The sequence below is a fragment of the Lithobates pipiens genome, unplaced genomic scaffold (assembly GCF_037356315.1).
Source record: "Lithobates pipiens isolate NorthernLeopardFrog02 unplaced genomic scaffold, aLitPip1_a1.2 Scaffold_22, whole genome shotgun sequence".
Lineage (NCBI taxonomy): Eukaryota > Metazoa > Chordata > Amphibia > Anura > Ranidae > Lithobates > Lithobates pipiens.
In genome coordinates, this window is record NW_027507784.1 from 66,733,700 (window position 1) to 66,752,971 (window position 19,272).

General features: G+C 42.8%; 1 protein-coding gene across 1 annotated transcript in view; it reads right to left on the reverse strand.

The window, feature by feature from the left end:
* The window catches only part of LYPD6 (LY6/PLAUR domain containing 6), a 106,015-nt gene that overhangs the window by 23,795 nt on the left and 62,948 nt on the right, over positions 1–19,272 (reverse strand). Inside the window, exon 4 of the mRNA XM_077447728.1 lies at positions 16,549–16,647. Within this exon, the coding sequence (XP_077303854.1) occupies positions 16,549–16,647 (99 nt within the window). The remainder of the gene's footprint in view (positions 1–16,548; positions 16,648–19,272) is intronic.

Genomic DNA, 19,272 nt, shown 5'->3' on the forward strand with positions numbered 1-19,272 from the left:
GTCATACGTTGCATGTTCATTCACCACATCTATACGACTACCCACCACGGCCTGTGGGTACACTAGCCCTGAATTTTTCAGGTAATTGCCTGTCTCTGCACTGCAGGTCACTCGGGCTCACTTACCACTTACATGTTGGGTGGGGGGGGGGGTCCGTCCGTCAGGTTCTTTTAAGGGCAGTGGTCTTGACTTTTCTGCTCATGTTTAATTTTTAGTTAGGCAGTGGGTATTGTTGTTCTCATGTCTGGTCTGTCATTTCTCTAGTTTGTGTGTCAGGTTGGGGCCGTCTTGACATCCATACCGATATCATCCATGCTTACTATCACTTCCTTCAGCCCGGCCGTTGTTAGGGGCTAGTGGATTGGTGCTGATGTCTTTTCACCACTGGGCTCACCCTTGGGTCAGAAGCAGTCAATAATTTTTTCCTTCAGTTGATGTCCTGTTTTGTTGAGGCCCTGGTTACTGCCCAGGGATGTATAATCTCTCTCAGGGCGTTTGTTAAGCCATGTCTCCGTGGCGGTCCTTGGGGGCTAGGTTGGGCAGATGTCACAATGGTTTGGATGCCACTCTTGGCTCTGATCTTGTTTGACCTTATTGCCTGGAGTTCCATTTAGGGACATCAGTCCAGTCGTCTTTTCCGATCCCCGGCTTGTTCCAAGTAGGGGGGGCGTGGGTATGTCTATTATGCCATGGGGATCATTTCCCCAGGAGGGAGTTTGGCCCTGCTTGGTTCAGGTTTCTGTCCCAGCTGTTGGGTTCAGGCTGTAGCATGACCCGATCGTATCCGTTGGGACCTGGGTCCTGCAGCCGGTTTGATTTCCCCAGGTTGACAGTATTATTGCCATGGTGCATGGGCCTTATCCGCATACTCCATCACATCCATCAGGTTTCCAGCTTTTCGCACTCCTGCTAGTGGTCTTTTTGCCACTCACCCTCTTGGGGGGATATGTCTCTGGGCTATTTCATTGGGGTAGTTCATCATCTTTTGCAGGGGTTTCCTTGGGCCAGGCCTTGTTCCTTTCCCCTCGCGTATCCTCTCATTTCACAAGCAGTTCATTCTCGGGTCTGGGTGTCACGGGCATCCGGCTCACTTCAATCTTTCAGGGGATGTTCAGTTGGGTTTAGGGTAGTGTCACAGGTTCGTTAGGGGGTTCCTTCTCATCGCCAAGGCAGGAGACGGTGTGTTCTTTTGCCATTGCGAACCCTTTCCTGTTACTTGCTGGATACGTACTGCTGCCATCCGGGAGCACACCTTTATCCTTGATGGTTCATTACCTTCCCTTCTTCACCTAAATTTTGTGTCTTTTTGCCCTCTTCTCAGGCATACTGACCAGCTAGGCCAAGGCACACCTCAGGCCTTGGTTCTTAGGAGTATCGCTTTTCCCGCTTGAAGACTCTGACTACAAGTTGAAGGCTGGCCGCAGGCCAGCCTGTATTTGTAGGAGGAGCCTGAGAGGGCTATTTAAGCCTCCTCCTCTGTCAGGGCCAGTGTCGTTAGGGTTTCTGAGTTCCCACCCACCCGTTCCCCAGTTTCATACATTCTCATAGTATTTTGTTCTTATTCTTACATTCAGGGTATGCCCTCTTCTCAGGCATACTGACCAGCTAGGCCAAGGCACACCTCAGGCCTTGGTTCTTAGGAGTATCGCTTTTCCCGCTTGAAGACTCTGACTACAATTGTGCTCTTCCAACCTTGTGGCAACAGTTTGGGGAAGTCTCTTTTCTGTTCCAGCAGGACTGTGTAGAAAGCCAGCTCCATGCAGACATGGTTTGGTGAGTTTGGTGTGGAGGAAACCGGAACAGTGAGCAGCAGAGAAGTTGTATCACTAAATCCCTGAGACTAGCAGTCAGAGCCAACAGTGCCTAAAATGTAATACTGAAGATATACAGCTATGGGACTATAGGCACACTTACATGCCAGGAAGTACCGTTATTTTTTAGGAACAATACACGATCAGATTTTCCGACAACAAATGTTGGATGTGATATTGTTGGCAGAAAGTCCAACCGTGTGTACACTCCATCGAACATTTGTTGGCTGACTCCGCCAACAGATGTTGGCTATCAGGTTCTCAAATTTTCCGCCAACAAATGTTTGTTGTCGGACTTTCCGATCGTGTGTACACAAGTCCGTCGGACAAAAGTCCACGCATGGTCGGAATCAAGTACGAGCTGGAGATATAACTAGCGTTCGTGATGGAGATATCATGTACGTCTTGTACGTCACTACGTTCGTAACTGTTGACCAACATTTGTGTGACCATGTGTATGCAAGACAAGTTGAAGCCAACATCCTTCTAACAAAAATCCAGGGTTTTGTTGTCGTAAAGTCAGATCATAAGTCTTATGCCGCGTACACACGACCGTTTTTTCCGTCGGAATAAACTCTGAAGGTTTTTCCGATGGAGTTCTGACAGAATTCCACTGAAACTGTCTTGCGTACACACGATCACACCAAAGTCTGATCGTCAAGAATGCGGTGACGTACAGGACGTACAACGGGACTAGAAAAAGGAAGTTCAATAGCCAGTAGTTAATAGCTTCCGTCTCGTACTTGCTTCAGAGCATGCGTCGTTTTTAGTCCTTCGGAACAGCATAGAGACGAGAGGTTTTCCCGATAGGAATTGGTTCCGTCGGAAATATTTAGAACATGTTCTATTTCTAGGTCCATCAGAATTTTCGAAAAAAAAAAAAAAAAAAGTCAGATGAGGCATACACACGATCGGAATATACAATGAAAATCTTCCGTCTGACTTTTTCTGTTGAACATTACGCTCGTGTGTACGTGACATAAGAAACAACAAGTCAGATAGAAAACCATGATGGACATCATGATAAAAAAACACAACCAATCAGCAGTTATACTGTGTCCCCAGAATAAATGGATATGCAAAGTTTTCAGTCTGTAAAACTGGGTTACTCCTTGAATGGTTTCATCCTCCCCGTCCTACTTTTCCTACTGGCTTCTTCCTGGTTTTCTAATGTCCTGTCAAACTTATCCACATGAAAACATCTGAGCAACATCATAAGCTACAACTAATCCCTGTGAAGGGACAGCTATTGTATGCTGATTAATTGCAGAGTGTGGTTTCCAGACATACTATATCATGGACAGTGGACACTGATGTTTGGTAAATACATTCTGACAATAGAAAGGGCCTCTTTCCACCTGGGAGTAAAGAAAACGGTGAGGGCACGCTGAAACGTCTCTTTCTCGCTAGCTGCAGATGCCAGGTGAGGTGACGACTGATGTGCAGCAGGTAATGCATAAATCACAGGCGATGTCAGCCATCCGGGAGGAGAGGAGATTACCTCTAACGGCATTTCACTGAAGAAAAAGTCTTTAAATTCCAATTATCAAGAGTAAAGTATCTACTTCTGCAACCTAACTGCTATCCAGGATGTAGTAATGTTAATAAGTGGAACTCAGTAATTCAACTAAAGACTGGCCATAGACGTGGTTGTAGGAAAGAAATTTGCACTGTCAAGAAACATTGGGGTTGATTTACTAAAGGCAAATGGTTGCTCCAGAGCTTCGAAAAAAAGGTAAACCTTTACTTTGCAAAGAATACCCAATCACATGCAAGGAATTAAAAAAAAATGCATTTTTGCTTGCACATGACTGGATGATGGAAGTCAGCAGAGCTTCTGCTCCTTTGGTAATCTCTGGAGTAACTTCTCTTGCAGTGCACTGCTGTCTATTCGCCTTTAGTAAGTCAATCCCACATTATAAAATGTATCTAGTGAAGGAGACTCTGGGGGTTATTTACGAAAGGCAAAGCCACTTTGCACTGCAAGTGCACTTTGAAGTGCAGTCGCTCTAAATCTAAGGGGTAGATCTGAAATGAGTGGAAGCTCTGCTGATTTTATCATCCAATCATGTGCAAGCTAAAATGCTGTTTTTTCTTTTTCCTTGCATGTCCCCCTCGGATTTACAGTGACTTTACTTCCAAGTGCACTTGCAGTGCAAAGTGGAATTTCCTTTAGTAAATCAGTTGCTGTGCCTTGCTAAATATTATTTGCAGGAAAAAAGAAAAAGATCAGGAAATTAGTACATATTGTTGTAATGTTTAAAAAAAATTATGTAATTCTAAGTTTTTTTTTTTGATTCTACATTATATAATATATTTAAATATTGTCATGGTTACTACATATTTATGACTATTCTGTCAAAAAAAGTAAATCCGGTTACTAGTGTTGCACCTATACAGATACTGGTATTGGTGCCGATACTAAGCATTTGCATGAGTACTTGTACTCATGCAAATGCTCCGATACTAAAACCGATACCTTCAAGTCTGCAGACTGTTACCGCTGCCTTTAGCCCCTGTTCACACCAGTGTGGCATTGAAATCCCGCTCAGTGTGATTTGGACTTCCAAATTCACTGTGGCTTGTGACTTTAGTAAATAGATGTCAATGCAAGTCGCAATGAAATCACAAAAAAGTAGTGCAGGCACCTTTTTTCGCCTTAAGTCGCAACAATTTGAACAGTTCGATTGCCAACAATGGAGTGCGACTTGTCATATGATTTTGAACTGTCAAATTGCATGACAGATCGCATCAGTGTGGACCAGGCACAAAGCATAGGTATCCGTAATTGGTATCAGCGAATACTTGAGAAAAAGTATCGATACTCGTACTTGGTCTTAAAAAACTGTTATCGATGCACCTTTACCCTTTACCCTTATGATGTGTAGCTCAACAGCATCTACACTAAATTACAGTGGTTTGGAGGACACCTGACCATCATACCTACCTAAAAGTGTGTTGATACATCTCCAAATGATTGAGTTTAGGTTTTTCCATTGAAGGACGTTTCCAACCTTGTGGTAACAGTTTGTGGAAGGCACTTTCCGTCCCAGCGTTCTACCAACTGATCCCCTGAACACAAAGCCATCTCAATAAAGACACTGTTTCATGAGTTCGGTGTGGAGGAACTCAAGTAGCCTATATCGAGCCATGACCTCAACCCAGTTCAACATTCTGGGATGAATTAGAATGCCGATCCTGAGCCTGGCCTTCTCATCTAACACTAGTACCTGACCTCATAGATGATCTTTTGCCTGAATAGGCACTCCAGTTTGGATAAGTTCCTTTTCTGTACTGCCATGACTATGCCATTTGCACAAAGCAAGCTCCATGAAGGCAAGGTTTGTTGCGTTTGGTGTGGAGGAACTCAAGATGCCGACACACAGCCCTGACCTCAACCCTACTGAACACCTCAATCCATCTATGGGCAGGCTGGTTGTACTGAAGTCGATCCATCGATCAACTTTGGTACAACAATGCTGTTGGATTATACTGCACGCTCACCACATTGAAGGAGGGATTCTCCCATCAACACCGAAGGTGTTGATGGGGAATCGAGCGATTTTCTTTACTGCAACCCGTAGTTGCAGGAAAGAAAATTGCATCATCTATGGCTTGCCTTAAAGTGGAAGTCCGGGCCAAATCTAATCCTAAAACTGCTCCCACCCCCATTATAAATCATATACTAACTAGCCTTTAGAGGAAAGATGTCTACACTAACCTATTCACAGGGCACTCCGATCACGACCCACAAATGCGTACATAGAGACGCTCCTCAATACCTAGCTGAGAAAATAAATCATTACACACCAAACCGCAGTTTTCGATCAGCCAACAAAAACCTCCTCCTCATGCCAAAATCCCGTTACAAATCTAAGGGATCTATGGAATGCTCTACCAACCAACATCCGCCTGGAAGAAAACCACCTGGCCTTTAGGAAAAAACTCAAGACCTTTCTCTTCTAGCTGATGATCAAAGCTCTTCACAGCACCTTGAGGCAAATTCAGTTCGCGTTGTGCGCTATACAAATATCTCATTCGTTCATTCATTCATGTGATTGGCTCCCAGCGCTGGCTTCAGGGGTAGAGGAGGGACAGCCGGCAACGAATGCTCCATAATAAGCCTATGGATGATGTCACCGCCAGGGCATTGCAGTTGTGGTTGTTGCTCTCTCCTCTCTACTGATGCCAGTGCTGGGAGCTGATCATGTGCCGGACCAGAGCACCCTGAGAATAGGTAAGTATAGACATCTTTCCTCTAGAAGAGGGTAGTTTAGTATAGGACTTAGAATGGGGGTGGGAGCAGGTTTAAGATTAGATAGGTTCCACTTTAAGCTACCTGTGGATGGTGCCAAGCCAACAGGTAACCATACTAACCGGACAGACTGGATTTATGGAGGTCAGTGCATAAAAGTGGCATTTAAAACAGAACTTACATATACTTTAAAGTTTAATAACATTGCAGTATATATAAAATCAACACATTTTGTTTCAGATAAAGTAAAGAAGGCTTAAAACCCCAGGATTTTATTCCTGTCAAAATGGAAGGTAAAGGTTTCTACCCCCTACATACGACTCTTTATATAGAACATACATATCAAACCACAACAGGAAATACTCAGACTTTTCAGTATAATTCTAATGGGGATATTTAGATACAAGCTTCAGGCATCTCCAAAAGAAAAAGTAAAAAATTGAAAGTACAAAATAATCTTTAAGTGCTATAATTGCAGCTAAATAACCACCATGATATAAAATAAAACCTTTACAATAATAAAAATACAAAAAAAATAAAGAAATAGAATAATATACTATATAATGTAATAACTCCTTGTGTCATTAGAAGCAATTTATCTTAGTCCATATATAGAAAATGCCAAAAGGAATTTCCACGAGTCACACATAAAGATGTCTCCAAAGGACAAGTAAACCAGCTAAATAAATTGTCAACGTTAGTTTATGTACGCCTTAAAGGAACTGCAATTCCTTTAAGGCATACATAAACTAACTTTGACAATATATTTAGCTGGTTACATGAACTTTAGAGGCATCTTCAGGTGTGATCTATGGAGATGGATTAAGATAAATTGCTTCTATTGACACAAGGAGTTATTGGAAGCATGACTGCTTAACGTTATTGTAAAGACTTGATTTTTTTTTTCCTAAAATAAAAAAGAGGTTTATACTTACCTACTCTTCTGGAGTCTCTCCTGTTGGCACTCTTCCTTCTGCCTCTTCTGACTGTGCTATCATAGCAAGCATCTTGCTTTAGTGGCCAATGCATTTGCACGCTCGTGAGCCAGGCTTTGTCCATCCATAGACACACAAAGCGTGACTGGTCCACCCCCCCCCCCCTAATCTCATAGAATTTTATTGACAGCAGCAGCAGCCAATGGCTCCCGCAGCTCTAAATCTGTCTTGTTGGAAGAGCAACAGAGACCAGTACAACTGCAGACATGCGTAACCCTGGATCAAAAGAGGGCTCAGGTAAGTATTTAGGGAGGGGGAAAGGAACAGGTAGTGTCACCTTTTTTACCTTAATGCAAAGAATGTATTAAGGTAAAAATGATTAGACTTTATAACCACTGTAATAGTTTTTATATGAAGTTGGTCTTCTGTCTACAATAATAGCTCTTCAAATAAAGATTTTTGTACTTTCGATTAGGAATGTATTTTTTGGCGATGCCCTAAGCTTGTATCCAAATATCCCCTGTAGGATTTTATTGCTGTCAGTGTCTCCGCTGGGAAGATTTACCCCTCTATTCTTAACGTTTTGACTCAGACAGAAAGCAATGGAAAATCCAACATTTTAGGTAATAATCGTTTGTAAAGGCATTAAAGATGTAAAGGCATTTGGTTCATGCAAAATTGACTTATAACCTTTATGGCTGATGAGAAATAATATTTAACTAAACATTTGTGCCCAGATTCCAGTTTTAATAAAGTTTTATTTATTCACAAAGCCTAAAAGGGTTTGTTCACCTTTCACCAGCCACCCCACCTCCCTGGTCCCCACAGTACTTACCTCCATGGGTGATGTGGTGTCCGGGGATTAGAAACCCTACTCTTCTCACCTTCTTTCTGCAGGAGTTCTGGGGACAGATAAAAGTGATGCTCTTTGCCAGTGCTGATCAATCAGAATCACTCTGATCCATCCTGGAAGTTTTGCAGAAAGAATAGGGGATGTCAACTGGGGGGGGGGGGGGGGGGGGGCTTGGGGGCTGGGAATCTTGTAGGATTGTTAGTTCCCTTTTTCATATTTCTTTTCTATTTTGGATAGATTACACCTGTGCCCCATTGGAGAGATTTCCCTTCATTTCCTGTGAGGAGATTCTTCCAAAGTGATGGAATCTTAGATTGTAAGCTCCTTGAGGGCAGGGACTAATATGAACGTACAATATATATGTAAAGTGCTGAGTAAATTGACGGCGTTATACAAGTACCGGTAACAAATTAATAAATAAATAATAAATCTCTTGGGCTGCTGCACCGGCCGTTATCGGTAAAGCACTGCTCGTTCACCGGTAGCGGTACAGCGCTCCCAAGCCACCCCAAAGGTGCTGCTTGCAGGACTTTTTGTAACGTCCCGCAAGCGCACCCCCCAGGTGGGAAAGCACCCTTTGCAATGAATGGGAGGCAGGTTTCAGGCACTTTACAGGGGCTATTTCTAGCGCTAAAATGCCTGAAAATTGCCTGAGCGGGAAAAGGGACTTATTGTGACCAGAAGGCCCGGTTCACACTAGTGCTCCAACTTTGAGAGTATAAGTCGCATGACAAGTCCCATTAAGTGCAATAGAACCATTCTAATAGAAGCAACTTGAGTCTCTTAGACTGAGAAAAAGGTTCCTGCACTACTGTTGGTGCAATAGAGGAAGATTTCTCTTCTATTCCTGTTGGTGTAGTTGCTGGTAACAACTCAAAATTTTGGATTTTCTTTCACTTACAATTTTGTAAGAGGGTGAATCCGCCTAACCAGGGCACAGACGGGGCACAAATGGCATAACAAAAAACCTTGGTTGCTGCCAAACCAGATGCTGCCAAGACCATATGGAAGAAATACCTTTAAAGGTTCAGTTCAATTCTAGTCAAATTACATTTAGGGGGTGTTTTTGGACCCTTGAAATGCATTGGCTCCACTTTGGATTGTTCTCCTTGACTTTTATTGTAAAGAAAGTCATATCAGGACCTCTTATGAGTGGCATGGAGCTTCCATTTCCAAAGACCTGACAGGTGTTCTAATCTATCTCTCTACTTTAATTTACAAACCGCCTTGCGTAGCAAATTCTATACATCAATCACAAAATTGAAGTTTTAAGCTGAAGACAAACATAAACCTAAATCTCTCCCAATTAGGGAGGCGAAGGCAGCAGCGAGATATGAATTATTATCCCATCATTGTAGACAAGTTCATTAAGTGGAGGTCGGGTCAGAGGATTCCTGGCTACCAGAGAAGAGCGTAAATCACCAAAGTTGTGATAAGATCATTGGGGATTGGAACAACACAGAACTATTTAAATCCCCATTATTACCTGCAGGCCATATTTTAGTCTTAGCATAAAACAGACTAAACCAAAACAAAAAGCTATTTATTTTTCCACGCTGTGACAGGACACATAGTTTACACTCCATGTACTTTCCCAACATCACTTATAGAAGATTTACAGTGAAAGTTGGATATTAGGCCGTGAAAGTTCACTATCCCGCAGGGAATGGAGAGAAATATGCCTCAGCTATTACTAAAATCTGTCTGAGCCTTTAAACGTATATCCTCTTATCTATCACATAGCTGTAAACATGTGCAAGCAAAGACTCCTACAATACAGAGTCACGTTGATCTCCTCCAGAAGCAACATTCAACAACCATACCATAGTTACATGATTGGTAAGGTTGAACAAAGACACCAGTCTATCCAGTCCAACTTGAGTGTGTATCTCGCTACCATTTTCCATATCCCTGTGCATTGAGTTCATTAAGAAACACATCTAAAAAATGTTTTTTGATTTTATCTACACTGCCCGATGACACCACCAACTGTGGAAGGGAGTTCCACATCCTAACTGCTTCAACAGTAAAGAACCCCTTATGCAGTTTAACACTGAACCCCTTCTTGTCTAACTTCATTGTGTTGCCATATGTCTTCTTTACAGACCTTAGGTTAAATAGTTTCCTCTGAATGCTACAGTCACCATTTAAAGGTTTGTATATTGCAATCATATCCCCCCTTAAGTGTCTTTTCTCCAGGGAGAATATGTTTCATGTCTGTAGTCGCTCCTCATAAGGGAGGTCCTCCAGCCCACTTATAAGCTTTGTTGCCCTTCTCTCTCCAGTTCCAGCACATCCTTCCTGAGGACCGGTGACCAGAACTGGACGGCATACTGAAGATGTGACCAGACCAGAGTTTTGTAAAGTGTTATGCCCCATACACACGGTCGGACATTCTGACCACAAAATCCATCAGATTTTTTTCAGACGGATTTTGGACGAAATTTGTCTTGCATACACACGGTCGCACAAAGTTGTTGGAAAATCCGATCGTTCGGAACAAGGTAATGTTATACACGTACGACGGGACTATGTAGAGGCCAGTAGCCAATAGCTTTCGTCTCCAAATTTTTTCTGAGCATGTGTGGCACTTTGTGCATCGGAATTCACTACACACAATCGGAAAAAGTCAGATTGGATTTTGTTGTCGGAAAATGTTAGATCCAGCTCTGAAACTTTCGGAAAATTCCGACAGAAAAAGTCAGATAGAGCCCACACACGATCGGATTTTCCGACAACATAATCCGATCGAACTTTTTCCATCGGAATTTCCGACTGTGTGTATGGGGCATTATAATTATAGTTTTATCTCTTCAGAAAATTCAATCTTTAACCAGTTGCCAACCGCGCTACAGCCGAATGACGCCTACAGCGCAGTCGTCTACTTCTGAGACACCATCATATGATGGCTTCCTGTGATCGTGTCCCCTGGGGGGCGCACAGCACACTCTGTGATCATAGTGTCCTCTGGACACTGCTTATCAAAGATTGAGGTAAAGAGACAATCAGCGGCTCTTTACCATGTGATCAGCTGTGTCCAATCACAGCTCATCACGTGGTAAACAGATTCCAGTTATCGGCACTCCTTTCCTCATGCTGGAAGGAGAGGAGAAGACAGCCGATAAGGGCTTCTATAAAAGGGACATCTACCTGTGCCACCTATCAGTGCCTCCTAATCAGTGCTCACCAGTGCCATCTCATTGGTGCCCATCAGTGCAGCCTATCAGCGCCCATCAGTGCAGCCTCATCAGCGCCCCATCAGTGCAGCCTCATCAGCACCCCATCAGTGCACATCAGTGAAGCAGAAAAATTACTTGTTTGCAAAATTTTCTAAGAAATTTTTGGTTTATTTAGCAAAAAAACAAAAAAAAACAATGGTGATTAAATACCACCAAAAGAAAACTATATTTGTGTGAAAAAATTATAAAAATGTTGTTTTGCTACAGTGTTGCATGACCGAGTAATTGTCATTCAGAGTGTGACTGCTCTGAAAGCTGAAAACTGGCCCGCACAGGAAGGGGGTAAATGTGCCCAGGAGGTAAGTGGTTAATGCATGCTAATAGTCGGCTGGCCATGCTTGCTGCAGCTTGGCATTGCATGTTATTGCCGAGTCTGATCTACCAGGACCCGCAGATCCATCTTCGATTCTCAGAGAGAAAGTCCTGTTAGAAATAGAAAATTATTTTACTGTCTTTTCTAATCTGATCCAGAAGCAGATCACTTCTATGGCAGGCCATAGATTAATTGATGTCCTTACCTTCCACCATGGGTGGAAGGAAAGAAAATCGCTCGATTACCCCATCAGCACAATCAGTGTTGATGGGAGGAATGCCTCCTGCAGCACTATTGTATTCTGCTGGGGGTAGGAGGGCACTAGGAGCCTTCCAGACTTGCAAAAGGCAGTGGTTACTGCTAGTAGATATATATGTAAAAGAGACAACAGGCTGATTGTACCCAAGTAAAAAACAAAACAAAAAAAATTGGGCATTAATCTGCATGATTACCCCCTTAACACTAATTTTCCCTCCTCTCAGTATACATCTGCACCCCTGCTGAAATCCCCCCCTCCAAACACAAATCTATGCCCCCTCCATCCTCCAAATCCCCCCCCAGTACAAATGCCCCCCATAAACAAAATCACCACCCCTAGCATAAATCCTCCACCCCACAAATTTCCCCTCTGGAGTACATTCTCCACCCCCCCCCCAATCCAAATCCCCTTCCTAGCACAAATATCCTCCCATTCCCCCTCCTAGCACAAGCATCTCTCCAATCATATCTACTAGCACAAATCCCCCCCCCCCCAAAAAAAAATCCCCCAAATCTGTCCTAGCACACACCGCCAAATTTCCCCTCCTAGAACAATTCCTACCCCCTTGCTTTCCTCCCAAATTCCTCCTCCCAACACAATTCCCTCCAACCTCAATCTGCTTGCGGTGGCCCCCACCTCACATGATATCACACTGGCCAAGGCATTCGCCCCTCCTGCACATCTCTTGTCCCAACCTTCCTGCCCAAAGATGGATTGAAATTGGGCCGGCCCCTGCTGAACCACCCGAATTTTGATCCATGTATGGCCAGCTTAAGGGTGTCCATAAATATGAGTTGGATATTTGGATTTTAGGTTGGATTATTCAATTATCTGGAGTTGTACCTTCATATCATTGCAGGTGTATAGACAAGAGAACTCAAAAATAGATTTTACCTCTGCAGTCCATGGGAGATTTAAGAAACTATAATATGATCTAAAGGGGTTGTAAAGTTTTTTTTTATTTTTTTTTTAAATAACAAACGTTACCTCTTATGTGCAAGGGTTTTGCACAGAGTGGCTCCAATCCTCCTCTTCTGGGGTTCCCCAGCGGCGCTCCTGGCTCCTTCCCGCATTGAGTGCACCCTCAGAGACCCGCATTCCATGAGGGCACCCGTGCGGGCACACTTCCGGGTCTTGATGCTGTGTCCATTAACATAGACAGCAGGACTCGGCCTCATCCCTCAGCTCCCCATGTCACTGGATTTGATTGACAGCAGCGGGAGCCAATGGCTGCTGCTGCTGTTGTTATCAATCTATCCAATGAGGACCCAAGACAGCAGCTGGAGCTGCTGGGCTCGTTCGTGTCACTGGAAAAAACGGGTTCAGGTAAGTAAAAGGTAGGCTCTGGGAGGCTGCTGCACTACAGGAGGGTTTTCACCTTAATGCATAAATGCATTAAGTTGAAAAACCTTGAGGGTTTAAAAATCCTCTCATTCCCCAGCGTCAATCAATAATGAAATATTTGAAATGTCCCTTTAGAAGACTTGAACATACATAAGCAAAAAGGCAAGAATCCAATATGGATTTCAATGTTAACTATTATTGATTTTTTTTACAATTTCTTTCCATGACAAATAAAATCATGTAGACGACGTCTGTGTGCCACTCCAACGATCGAACTAGCGTGGGATGGAAATGTGTAAGAAGAGGATATTTAGGGAACTGATACTGTAAAACAGTATCTGGCCCTATTAAAGTTCATCTGCTGGGCCCCTGGAGAAAATCTCGAGTAATGGAATCAGGTTTTATCTGATCGGAGACGCTAAGTGGATATTAGAATATTATGTTGCGCAGATTAATGGCTGATTAGATTCTGCCAACCTCCTTCACATCTTCTATCGCTAGTACAGATCTTCAGACAGTTTTGTCTCCTGTGCAGTCACTGGAGTGAACTGGCTTTAATTAAAGGGCAACTCCAGCCAAACATATTCAACACACGGTGGAAGGACATACATGGGATCTGTTTACCTGACAAAAAGGTAAAATAATGGGCTTGCTCTCTTGTGATCGCTCATCCCTGATGCGTTGGCAGCCTAAGTTACATAAGAATATCTTTCAGATCCTACAAATCTGTAGACTACACAATCAACCATATCTTTATGACCACATATCTAATACTAAGCATGTCCTCTTTTTGCCACAAAACAGCCATGACCCGTCTCAGCATGGACTCCACTTGACATCTGAAGGTGTACTATGGTATCTGGCACCAAGTCGTCAGTAGCAGATCTTTACAGTCCTGTAAGTTGTGAGGTGGGGCCTCCATGGATCAGACTTGTTTTTCCAGCCTATGCCACAGATGCACGATTATACTGAGATCTGGAGAATATTGGTGGCCGAGTCAACACCTCACACTTGTTATGTTTCTCAAATTATTCTTGAACCATTTTTGTAGTATGGCAGGGTGCATTATCTTGATAAGAGGCCACTGTCGTCAGGGAATACTGTTCCATGAAGGGGTGTACTTGGTCACCAACAATGTTTAGGTAGGTGGTGCGTGTCAAGTAACATTTACATGAATGGCAGGATCCAAGGCTTTACAACAGAATATTGCCCAAAGCATCACACTGCCTCCATTGGCTTGCCTTCTTCCCATACTGCATCCCGGTGCCCTTCCTTCCTCAGGTAAGTGACACACTTGCACCCAGCTATCAACATCATGTAAAATAAAACATGATTCTTCAGACCAGGCCACCTTCGTCCATTGCTCAGAGGTCTAGTTCTGATGCTCATGTGCCCATTGTAGGTGCTTTTGGCTGTGGACATGAGTCAGCATGAGCACCCTGACTGGTCTGTGGCTATGCAGCCCCATACACAACTAACTGTGATACCCATTTTTTTTTTTATTTAATATATCCCACCCACTTTCAGATGCCATTGCAATGAGATAATCACTTTACTGGTCAATGGTCATAAATTTATAGTTGATCAAAGTATGTAACTCCTTCCTGTTCTAACAGTGATCATCACCACATTAATGACACTAATTCTGACCGCTCAGTCTCCTGTAAACCCTCATAAGGATTTACCCCTTATCATACTCCTACCACAAGCATGACTACAATTGTGGCTACCTTGTCAACTCACTAAATGCTTACTCATAAACAACCAACATTCCAGTAACTCCCTAAATGCCTACTCATCAACAACCAACCTTCTAGTAACTTCCTAAATGCCTACTCATCAACAACCAACCTTCTAGTAACTCCCTAAATGCCTACTCATTGACAATAAACTTTCCAGTAACTCCCTAAATGCCTACTCATCAACAACCAGCCTTCCAGTAACTCCCTAAATACCTACTCATCAACATCCAGCCTTCCAGTAACTCCCTAAATGCCCACTCCTCAACAACCAACCTTGCAGTAACTCCCTAAATGCCTACCCATCAACAACCAACCTCCCGGTAACTCCCTAAATGCCTACTCATCAACAACCAACCTTCCGGTAACTCCCTAAATGCCTACTCATCAACAACCAACCTTCCGGTAACTCCCTAAATGCCTACTCATCAACAACCAACCTTCCGGTAACTCCCTAAATGCCTACTCATCAACAACCAGCCTTCCAGTAACTCCCTAAATACCTACTCATCAACATCCAGCCTTCCAGTAACTCCCTAAATGCCAACTCCTCAACAACCAACCTTGCAGTAACTCCCTAAATGCCTACTCATCAACAACCAACCTCCCGGTAACTCCCTAAATGCCTACTCATCAACAACCAACCTCCCGGTAACTCCCTAAATGCCTACTCATCAACAACCAACCTTCCGGTAACTCCCTAAATGCCTACTCATCAAGAACCAACCTTCCAGCAACTCCCTAAATGCCTACTCATCAACAACCAACCTTCCGGTAACTCCCTAAATGCCTACTCATCAAGAACCAACCTTCCAGCAACTCCCTAAATGCCTACTCATCAACAGCCAATCTTCCAGTAACAACAGTAAAAAAAATAAAACCTATTAAAAAGTCCTTGAGGCCTTGCAGTTTGGGGGCAGTAAAAAATAGACTGTTGAGTGAAAGGAGAAGGAGCTGATTGAATAAACCCATTTTTCTTTGTCAGTCCTATCTCTTCTTCTATCAGCATGCTCCTTGCACAGCACACATGATTGGCTCCTAGTGCTGCTTATTCCTCTCCCAGTTTGTGCTCAGCTGTACAGTGAACAAAGGCTGATACCAAGCCATAGTCAACTACTTACACTGCCTGCATTCAAAATAATCTATTAATGAATAAAAAGCTGCATTACTCTGTGTCTTTTATATCTGCCTAGATTTCGCCTTTAAAGAATTATAATAGAAATGCCACATCATGTGATTGATAAATGAATAGGTGGTATTAAATTTTTTCTTTTTTTTTTGTACTTAAAGGGGCAGTGCTTTACATATATGGTATATAAAATGATAAATAAATTAGATTCCTAAAATAATTATAATTTTACTGAATCTGCTTTTGTCTTGGGTATTTAATAATAGATATGATGACATGATGGAATAAGTTCCCTCCAAGTTAAAGAGGGTGTAGTATGCGATGCTATAGTAGAAGGAGGTGCCATTACAAATGCTGTGTTCACATTGCAGAAATTCCCAGCATGCTCTCAGACTTCTGTAGTCATCACAGTGACTGAGCTGTCCGCCTACCATGACAAGTCTACTCAATAATAAGTTGGGAAAAGGTTAGCTTTAATTTTCTAAAGTGATTAGAAAGTCAGGGGCGGAGGGGCTGGGCGTGACAAATTCAAAGTTACAAACAGTCAGTGTTCTAAAGTCCTCCACTTCACGGGTGTAACAAATGGGCTTTTATCACTAGGGCAAAAATATTCATTGTGTGTCAGTCATTAAAGGATTATAGAGGAGGATTTCATGCATGAGAGCACTTACCTCTTGGGCAGTAGACATCTGGGGCCCAGCGATTGCACTCATAATTGTCTTTTGCCTTTTCGCAGGTGAAGCATTTAAATCCCCCGGGGTACGGCGTTGCTACAAAAATAACACCACAACAGTTAGAAAACCCGGATGTGTCACTAAAGTGAAATTTTTTTTTCTTCTTATTGCACACAGAGAAAATGCCAAAAAAACGACTTTGTTAGAAAATCTCAAAAACTAAATATGCTGTTAAAATAAGAGAACGTTTGGCCAAAACTTTTTTTTTTCTTTTGGATAGAGCAATGAAATATGAAACGCCCTGTCTGGTTTTTATTGCTGTCTGTGTCCCATTGGGGAGATTTCCCTCTACAACCTGTCCTAGAGACACAACAGGAAGTGAAAGGAAATTTCTCCACAGTGGAGGAAAATCCCCTCTTAGCATGTTGTCACCTGAACAAGGTAGGCCATACATTAACCAATTTCCTTTCCTCTTTCCACGGGTTGAAGGAAATAATATTGCTTGATTCCCACATCAACACAGTCAGTGTTCATGGGGGAATCCCTCCCACGGAGATATTGAATTATGACAGGGGGAGGTTTACTTGCTGTCAGAATACAATGATCACTGGTTGCGGCTATAGCCACAGGCAGTGATCACATTAAGAAAAATCCAACAGGCTGGTTGTACTGAAGTCACTCAATGGATCAACTTCAGTACAACCAGCCTGGCCATATATGGATCGCATTTGTCCGACTCCTATTGATCCAGCCAAATTTCGATCCGTCTATGGCTGGCTCAAGAGTCTGTTATTGAGCCAACTGTTACATTTAGGATTTACCATCACTTTCTATTACAAAGTCAATGGTTGCCAAATTAATCAGAAGAGGTCTAACGAAAGAGCTTCAAGTCTACTTATAAAGGCCATTTATATTCTTGCATTACGTTAACACAAGCGTGTTAGGGCAACCATTTAAAATCAATGGGCTTCCAACACACCAAAAAAAAAAAAATCAGATGTTCTACAAAATCTGTAATCCAACACACAAATTTGTGGCATGTCCAGAGCAACAAGTGTGGGCCATGCTGCGCTGCAACACATGTGTATTGCGGGTCTCCAAACTTTCTGAACAAAGGGACTGTTTACTGTCCTTCAGACTTTGAGGGGGCCAGACTGTCGCCAGTGGGAGTAGAAAAATGCCCTGGCATCAAGAATGCCCTATGATTTGTGTAATTGGAAGGAATAATGCCCCATCATTGGTGTCAGTGGGAGGAATAGTGACTCATTATTGGTGTCAGTGGGAGTAATTGTGTCCCATCATTGGTATCAGTAGGAAGAATAGTGCCCCATCATTGGTGTCAGTGGGAGGAATAGTGCCCCATCATTGGTATCAGTATGAAGAATAGTGCCCATCACTGGGGTCATTGGAAGGAATTATGCTCTATTGTTAGTGTTGGTGGGAGAAATAGTGTCCCACCATTGATATCAGTAGGAAGAATAGTGCCCCATCATTGCTGTAAGTGGGTGGAATTGTGCCCCATCATTGGTGTCAGTGGGAGGAATAGTGCCCTATTGTTGGGGTCAGTGACAGGAATTATGCCCCATTGTTGGTTTAGTTTTATCAATTGTAGGAAGTGTGTCCCAAGGGCCTAATAAAGGCAAGCAAAGGTCCACACCTGACCCCCGAGCCGCAGTTTGGAGTGTGTTGGGGTGCTATTCAAAATGAATGGCACTGCAACAAGAAAACCAGCAACACAAAGGTATAAATGGGCATTAAAACCTATATTACAGGTGAATAGCTTGGTGGAGACAACGGTGGACCTGGAACATCACGGTGACAACAAACTTATCCAAAACCTGAAAGCAAACATATAAAAATTGAGAAAGAGCTATAGAGTTGAATGTGTTTGTAAACCCTAAGACCCACACCTGACATTAGGCCATTTGGAATTGTGGGAACCTGCCCGCAGTTCCAAAATGCAGCAAAACATGAGATGTGCATTTGGGTGCCATTTTTCATATTGGCACCATGAATGCAGTGTGATTCTGCTGCGATTGTTGGATGTTAGAATTGCACGACAAAACTTGCATTGAAACGTTACACTAAGCTCGGCACTCAAAAAGGAGCAGGAGCTTCTTTCTGGGCGACAGACGTGCATAGGGCAGCCCACTGAAGTGAATGAACTGCCTTATGCGTGACATGTGGAAATGTGTGCAAATCAATCACAAATGGGAACGCTCCCATTTATCTGTCAGGGAACTTGATTGAAAGCAACACAAAAACACTCTATAAAAGATACAGATATATTTCATGACTGATGCTTCCAATAGTCATTAGACACGTGTGATTCATTTCATTACATAAAGAAATTCTAACACCTACAAATACTGCTGACTTTTACTATATTATTACTTTTACTATATTATTATTTATTATTATTATTTCAGGTATTTATATAGCATCATCAATTTACGCAGAGCTTGACATATATTTTATACATTTACATCAGTCCCTACCCTCAAGGAGCTTACAATCGAAGCCCTTGTACACACGGTCGGACATTCTGACAACCAAATCCGTTGGATTTTGTCCGACGGATTTTGTCCGAAACTGTTGCATACACACGGTCGGACAAAGTTGTCGGAAAATCCGATTGTACATAACGTGATGACGTTATTTCGTTACGACGGGACTACGTTCAGGCTAGTAGCCAATAACTTTGTCCGTTGGAGTAAGCTA